The 8,862-nt window shown below is 43.6% G+C and overlaps 1 protein-coding gene across 1 annotated transcript; it reads left to right on the top strand.

Moving 5' to 3' along the window:
• Positions 1-864: 864 nt before the first annotated feature.
• On the top strand, positions 865-2,907 carry LOC125380954 (mucin-2-like). The gene is made up of 2 exons (XM_048396738.1): positions 865-889; positions 2,060-2,907. Exons 1-2 carry the CDS (start codon positions 865-867, stop codon positions 2,905-2,907), a joined length of 873 nt encoding a protein of 290 aa, XP_048252695.1.
• The last annotated feature ends 5,955 nt before the right edge of the window (positions 2,908-8,862 follow it).

Consider the following 8,862-nt stretch of genomic DNA (forward strand, 5'->3'; position numbering starts at 1 on the left):
CATCGGTTACCATGGCATCAGAATGAAAACTGTGATCTCTCTGCCATTGAAGTTGTTTGGCTGTATTTCTTACACAAGACGCATCTTATTACCGTTTACAAACTGAAAATGGGTTCAGAATCCAATCTGTGATCTCTCTAGAAATACTAGCAAATACTAGAATCTAATTTAAGGGTGGATTTGACCAAGGGAATCCGATGCAAACACCACTGAATATTTTACAATGATTTTGTTTGTTTGTTGTTTAACGCCGCACTCAGCAGTATTCCAGCTATATGACGGCGGTCTGTAAAAAATCGAGTCTCGACCAGACAATCCAGTGATTGACATCACGAGCATCGATCCACGCAACTGGGATACGATGCATCAACCAAGTCAACGAGCCTGACCACCCGATCCCGTTAGTCGCCTCTTACGACGAGCACAGTCGCCTTTTACGGCAAGTATGGGTTGCTGAAGACCTATTCTACCCCGGGTCATTATGTAAATAGTACATGTAACCCCACGCCACGTGTTTGTTGCGAGCCTCTAAACAATATGTAACCACGCGCTTAATGACGTAATCAAGGGTGGAGCGTCAACCCACTGAACCTCAAAGTGTTCGTCACTTGCCGCTGCAGTTATGTTACAAACTAAGCTCCACGAGGTAAGATATTCAATAAGTAATGACAACATACCTCAAAACGTAAATGCACATTTTAACTTGACCAAACCTGATCTAATGATAATTTTGCATCAGCACAATCGTATGCACCGATGATGTATCGACTGCTGTTTGTAAACGTCCTGCCTGTCATGTCACGTGACTGATGTTTTGCATCTATTTTTAACTTTTGACTGTAATGGGGTAATGACGGTAACAAGATGGCGCCAGATCGACTTGTCTGGAGTGAGTGAGTGAGTTGTGTTTAACTCCGCTTTTAACAGTATTCCAGTTATATCGCGGCGTGTCAGCTTAATGTGGGAGGAAAACCCGAAGTGATGCAGATATAAGACGTTTACCACTTCGGTGAAACCCACGAGCACAGAAACATAATCGGGGGGAACAAAGATTCGAACCCACAATCATAGGTTTCTGGCCTGCCCAAGGGACGCAAGTCTGCACCGCGAATTGCGGCGCCTTAGACGACTGGGCCACCCGTGCCCTCGATTTGTCTGCATCCGCGAACCATTAACACTATAAAGTTAACAAGACGCGGTCATTTGACCATCAAAGTGTTACCAGAAATATATGTTCTAAAAGTTGAGACGTAATTTTAGTGTATTGGGATTGTTACAAGTCACGTTGTCAGAAATACATTTTAGGGGATCGAAAACACAATAAGCCAGGATATATATGTAAATAAGAATGCAATAATGATAAAAGTTCAATTTAAGGTAAAAATCTACTGCTTCATTTCAAGTAGTGATTTATCAACGTGGTATCTAAAAAACACATTTTTATTGACAAGTGATTTCGAAAGTCGTGTTCAGAGTGACATCCCTTTGCTGCAAAGATCTGCTCAGTTTCGTATCGATATAGACCCAATGGTACTTCTGAAACACACCTTTGATCAACACAATTGTGAACGTATATTAAATTGACACACCATGAAACTCACGAAGGAAATACTTTTCAAAGCAGCGTTAAATCAAAAGAATCGTTCACCTATTCATCTGTTTATCCTGTCTACAACCACAAGATAAACCACGACACGATATCACTGACGGCACTCCTTGCACTTATAACCTCTAGTTGTGTGGAAAGTAAAATTTGAAATAACGCTAGATCTGTTGAACCCTCTTACGGATATATGAGGTCGTAAGTGTAAAATAATTGCTTTGATAACCTAGCCCGAGTCAAACCATTCCGCTCTCCTCGCGACCTTCCGTGAGGTCAGAGGTTCCGTGTGTTCAGACAGCAACTGACTAGCGACTGTCACAGATGTATTTGTTCCTGTCAAAACGCAAAGTCATGCAACCGGAAATGACTTCCGGAATCAATCATAGTGATTGGTGAGGCCGGGAGAGATCGCGTGTCTTTTTCTCAGTTGTTTGAGAGATGTCGGTTGTGATGTAGGCCACGGCCAACACCACCACTTTATACCAACCCTTATCGACAATAATACTCCACCTCAAGACTCCCACGTCCTTACTCTATATCTACCCGTTTCCACACCTTCCCTGTCGCAACCTCAGTCGTTCACCAAGCTCAACCCAGAGCCCTACAACCACAGTCACGCTCTACAACCACAGTCACGCCCTACAATCACAGCCACGCCCTACACTACAACCACAGCACGCCCTATAACCACAGCCACGCCCTACAACCACAGCCACGCCCTACAACCACAGCCACGCCCTACAACCACAGCACGCCCTATTACCACAGCCACACCCTACAACCACAGCCACGCCCTACAACCACAGTCACGCCCTACAACAACAGCACGCCCTACAACAACAGCCACGCCCTACAACCACAGCACGCCCCTACAACCACTGTCACGCCCTACAAGCACAGTCTCCCCCTACAACCACATCCATGCCCTACAACCACAGCCACGCCCTACAACCACAGCCACCCCCTACAACAACAGCCACGCCCTACAACCACAGCCTACCCTACAACCACAGCCACGCCCTACAACCACAGCCACCCCCTACAATCAATGCCACCTACACCCGCACCCGCACTCGCATCTGCACTCGCACCCGCACCGCACCCGCACTGCACCCGCACCCGTACTCGCACTCGCAACCGCAGCCGCATTCGCATCCGCACCGCACGCGCACCGCACGCGCACCCGCACCCGCAACCGCATCCGCAGCCGCAATCGAAACCGCACTCGCACTCGCATCCGCACACGCATCCGCATCCGCACGCGTCCCATACCCGTACCCGTACCCGCGTATTTCTACCCGTAGCCGTATCCTTGCCATACAGCTTAACCCACATACCACAGATACGGTAGACTAACATTTAGTCTCTGAAATCTTATATTACACAATATCCTTCTTGACTTTAAAAATAAAAAAAAATCCCTATGCTGGAATAGAGCTAGCTTGAGCTGGCTAGACTTGCTTTTGTATGCATTTCTAGATTATTATTTTTTCATAAAATAAATATATTCCACGGTCATGGTGCAGGACTACAGATACGGATTCTAGTCGAAATAAGTCGAGTCACAAGTGTCCATTTGAAATCTTTGCCGTTATTTTATCACTCCAAATACCCTCGGTGATCTAACACAAATGTAAATAGCAGGATTTGATACTCAACTAACTCCACAACCTACGCAATCAAATTACATCCGGTAAGAACGTTTTTAAAATCAACTCAGTTTAACTGAAAAGCGTATCCTGTTTTTGTGGTTGACACATAATAAAAGCGTTTAATGTACATCCTCTTTGTTGTGCTTTGCCGGGCCTTGAACAGGATATTGACGAGGTGAGGGGGCTTTCATGACCATAAGTGACACAAGCCACGCTGTAATATAATCTGTTTCCTGTTTCGTGTCGGATATTGGTAGTTATAACTAGTACAAGGACGATGTATCGATTTGGTGTATGGTGAACTTATCCTTCTTATTCAAGTGAGTGGGTGCGTGGGATATCACGCCTGCTTTAGCAACAGTATTCTAATACAGAGACGATCATCATCATCATCATCATCATCATCATCATCATCATCATCATCAACTCACTCGAACGCTAACTCACTCATTCAAATGATTGTAATCAAGTATTGTCCTCACGTTCGTCCCGAACCATGCCAGTTTGCCTTGTAATAAAGAAGGGTAGCCTGGTGGTCAAAGTGTTCGCTCATCACGCCAAATGTCCGGATTCGGTTTAAATGCTATTATGTCCTCTGGAAGAGATCAGCTTGTTTCTCATATGGCTCATTTGACGGATGGCGTCGCCCGAAGATAAAAACAGCAGTTCACATAAAAATTTCGCAAGTTAGAGTGAGTGTGGTTTTATGTCGTTTTTAAGCAATATTCCAGCAATGTCAGAATAGGGGACGCCACAAATGGACTTAATACTTTTTACCCACATGGGGAATCGAACTCGGACCTTCGTGACGAGCGGACGCTTTAACCATTACACTACCCCACCGCCCTCACAAAATACACAAACATTTACCTGCCTAAGGGATTAGAATTTGGTTTCTTCTAGCCAATGTTATATTGGAAATATAGTATCTGTAATGTACAGAGTTGGTTTTATATTTGGTATTGAATTCTGATATCGTGAAACAACTAAATCGCACATTGTCACTCCTTATTAACGCTTTACTCCCGCCCTATTGACGTCGGCATGGTAACTCGACATCACGTTTCTGCGATATACATGTTTTGTCGATGTTTTGACAATTTTAAACTAAAATGTCAACCGTCACGTCAACAGGACGTTTCAAAGACGCAAACAATCCGTGAAAAGGCAGATTATTTTCAGTTTGTGATAGAGAATAGCCGTAATTGCATGATAAACCAATCCCCGGTCAGTGAACTCGCGGCTAATCAACAGTTACTTTGCCCATAAGAATGATAGTCCAAACCTCATCAAGTGAAATCTCAGAGACAGATTCTTGCTGAACAATTGAGTAGAACGGTGTGTAGTCCCTACTGAACATGTAAGTCGTCCTCACTGAACATTTGTGTAGAACAGTGTCTATCCCGTACTGTACATGTGTGTAGAACAGTGTGTAATCCTCACTGAACATGTGTGTAGAACAGTGTGTAGTCCCTACTGAACATGTGTGTAGAACAGTGTGTAATCCTCACTGAACATGTGTGTAGAACAGTGTGCAGCACGTACTGAACATGTGTGTAGAACAGTGTGTAGTCCTCACTGAACATTTGTGTAGAACAGTGTGTAGCCCCTACTGAACATGTGTGTCGTCCTCACTGAACATGTGTGTAGAACAGTGTGTAGTCCTCACTGAACATGTGTGTAGAACAGTGTGTAGTCCTCACTGAACATGTGTGTAGTCCTCACTGAACATTTGTGTAGAACAGTGTGTAGCCCGTACTGTACATGTGTGTAGAACAGTGTGTAGTCCTCACTGAACATGTGTGTAGAACAGTGTGTAGTCCCTACTGAACATGTGTGTAGAACAGTGTTTAGTCCTCACTGAACATGTGTGTAGAACAGTGTGTAGCCCGTACTGTACATGTGTGTAGAACAGTGTGTAGTCCTTACTGAACATGTGTGTAGAACAGTGTGTAGCCCGTACTGTACATGTGTGTAGAACAGTGTGTAGTCCTCACTGAACATGTGTGTAGAACAGTGTGTAGTCCTTACTGAACATGTGTGTCGGCCTCACTGAACATGTGTGTAGAACAGTGTGTTGCCCGTACTGTACATGTGTGTAGAACAGTGTGTAGTCCGTACTGAACATGTGTGTAGAACAGTGTGTAGTCCCTACTGAACATGTGTGTCGTCCTCACTGAACATGTGTGTAGAACAGTGTGTAGCCCGTACTGTACATGTGTGTAGAACAGTGTGTAGTCCTCACTGAACATGTGTGTAGAACAGTGTGTACTCCTTACTGAATATGTGTGTAGAACAGTGTGTAGCCCGTACTGTACATGTGTGTCGTCCTCACTGAACATGTGTGTAGAACAGTGTGTAGCCCGTACTGTACATGTGTGTAGAACAGTGTGTAGTCCTCACTGAACATGTGTGTAGAACAGTGTGTAGTCCTTACTGAACATGTGTGTCGGCCTCACTGAACATTTGTGTAGAACAGTGTGTAACCCGTACTGAACATGTGTGTAGAACAGTGTGTAGTCCTCACTGAACATGTGTGTAGAACAGTGTGTAGTCCTTACTGAACCTGTGTGTAGAACAGTGTGTAGTCCTCACTGAACATGTGTGTAGAACAGTGTGTAGTCCTTACTGAACATGTGTGTAGAACAGTGTGTCGGCCTCACTGAACATGTGTGTAGAACAGTGTGTCGGCCTCACTGAACATGTGTGTAGAACAGTGTGTAACCCGTACTGAACATGTGTGTAGAACAGTGTGTAGTCCTCACTGAACATGTGTGTAGAACAGTGTGTAACCCGTACTGAACATGTGTGTAGAACAGTATGTAGTCCTTACTGAACATGTGTGTCGGCCTCACTGAACATGTGTGTAGAACAGTGTGTCGGCCTCACTGAACATGTGGTCCCTACTGAGCATGTGTGTAGAAGTGTGTCTTGTCCTCACTGACGTGGGTGTAGAATAGTCCCAACTGTAGATGTGTATTGTAGTGCTCTGCGCTCTACGCAAATCATAAATTAGGTAAAACTACATATAAACATGTCATTGACAACTGGTAGAATCGTTCTCGATGTGATAGGCTCCTACAAGTGAGGGAAGTGCGTGTTTAATGTCTGGCTATGACATCAGACTTGAACACACACCTTAAGGCTAATATGCTAACAATTTGCGAAGGGAATTCAAGGAAATATGTTATTTAAGCATTTGTTTCAGTAATATTTACTCAAATTTCTTTATCCATAACACACTATGGATTCCTATGCGTGTCCCTCTTTCATAACATGACAACTGGGAATGAAATAATGTTTCATCAGGACGAATTATTTGAGAAATATTTTTCTCAATAGGGAATCCGTTTAGCCTGTGTCCCAGACCCCAGAAAATAGATTTAAAATGAATCTCAAGTCTAGAATGATTTGGCAAGGCTAGATTGCCTTTGAAATTAAGCATTGTTCTGGACTCCATTTGGATTTTTTTTTGTTAGTAGATATGTATTTTGAACCAAGATAACTTTATTTCCGGGACTAAATGTTTCTACAGGCTCCTTACACAGGCTTCAGCGTCAACGTGTGGTGAAGTAAGGGAGGTAACCCTGCCGATACACATGGACACGCGTCTCCTCACAAGCTCGCGTTGTTGCACTACATAAATCACACTCACTGGGATACATGCACACAATAACTACAAGATCTTGGGTACCAGAAATCAGACCACATTACCCCTTTCGGTTCTTTGTCGTGGAGTCAGATTCGAATGATAAATTAACAAAACAATTACGAAGTTGATGGACGTTCTCATCTTCACAGTGAAATAGTCGTTGTAGTAGACGTCAAAAGACGAAGTTGATGGACGTTCTCATCTTCACAGTGAAACCGTCGTTGTAGTAGACGTCAAAGACGAAGTTAATGGACGTTCATATCTTCATGTTTAAACCGTCGTTGTAGTAGACGTCAAAGACGAAGTTGATGGACGTTCATATCTTCACAGTGAAACCGTCGTTGTAGTAGACGTCAAAGACGAAGTTGATGGACGTTCATATCTTCACAGTGAAACCGTCGTTGTAGTAGACGTCAAAGACGAAGTTGATGGACGTTCTCATCTTCACAGTGAAACCGTCGTTGTAGTAGACGTCAAAGACGAAGTTGATGGACGTTCATATCTTAACAGTGAAACCGTCGTTGTAGTAGACGTCAAAGACGAAGTTGATGGACGTTCATATCTTCAAAGTGAAACCGTCGTTGTAGTAGACGTCAAAGACGAAGTTGATGGACGTTCATATCTTCATGTTTAAACCGTCGTTGTAGTAGACGTCAAAGACTAAGTTGATGGATTTCACATCTTCATCATTAAACCGTCGTTGTAGTAGACGTCAAAGACGGCCATTGTGATGGGCGAGATAGAAAGTCCTTTAACATCATAGCGCCATAATGAAACCGGCTTAGTGACATTCGTCGCAGTTGGCGTTGTATAAGGCTCCATCACGACTTCGTGTTGCGTTGTAAAAAAACTAAAGGACATGATGTCAGTACCTGGATTGCCTGATCCACACTTGTTTGTTGTTTAATGCCGCACGCAGCAATATTCCAGCGGTCCAATATATGACGGCGGTCAGGGTTTGAAATTACGAGCATCTACCTACGCAACTGGGATACGATGACATGCATCAACCAAGGCAGCGAGCCTGACCACCCGATCCCGATAGTTGCCTCTTACGACAAGCATGGGTTGCTGAAGAACAGTTCTAACCCAGATCTTCACGAGTTGCTTTAACAAAGCGGTATTCTTAATGCCACACTGTAGTGCGTTCGATGCCATAAAATGTTTATACGTGGATGCCAATATTTTAATGTTGAAATATATTTTCGTCTCTGTTTATTTTGCAAAGGGTCACAAATCAGAAAATGCCACTGCGCTTAAGCGTAGGCATGGGGATACTATCTACGTGTAAATCCCTTACACATTTGATGCCAAGACAAATTAAGTGATATTTTTCTGTTATGTAACAAGTCTACGACTTATATAGGATTGTGGGCTGACATATCACTGTTTGTTTGTTTGTTTGTTTGTTGTTTAACGCCGCACTCAGCAATATTCCAGCTATATGACGGCTGTCTGTAAATAATCAAGTCTCGACCAGACAATCCAGTGATTGACATCATGAGCATCAACCTACGCGCTTGGGTAACAATGACATGCATCAACCAAGTCAGCGAGCCTGACCACCAGATCCCGTTAGTCGCCTTTTACGGCAAGCATGGGTTCCTGTTCAAAGAACTGTTCTGACCCGGATCTTCATGTGTCCCATATCACTAAGATAGCAAAGTAGGAACATAATTGTGCTCTCAGGCCATTAAGCAAATGTCTGTCAACGTAGTAGAATATTTGTGAGCACATTTTAACACATTGTACTGAATAACGAAGATTGAACGGCAAACGGTTAGAACGAGAGAGTGAGTGAGTGAGTATGGATTTACGTCGCTTTTAAAAATATTCCTGTAATACCAAAGCATTTTAGGTACACCAGAAAAGGGCTTCACACATTTTATCCTTAAGGGAAATCGAACTCGGGTCTTCGGCGAGGAGAGCAATCTCAAAGCTACGATCCATCAAGA

Source organism: Haliotis rufescens, unplaced genomic scaffold (assembly GCF_023055435.1).
Source record: "Haliotis rufescens isolate VD_foot unplaced genomic scaffold, xgHalRufe1.0.p SCAF_16, whole genome shotgun sequence".
Lineage (NCBI taxonomy): Eukaryota > Metazoa > Mollusca > Gastropoda > Lepetellida > Haliotidae > Haliotis > Haliotis rufescens.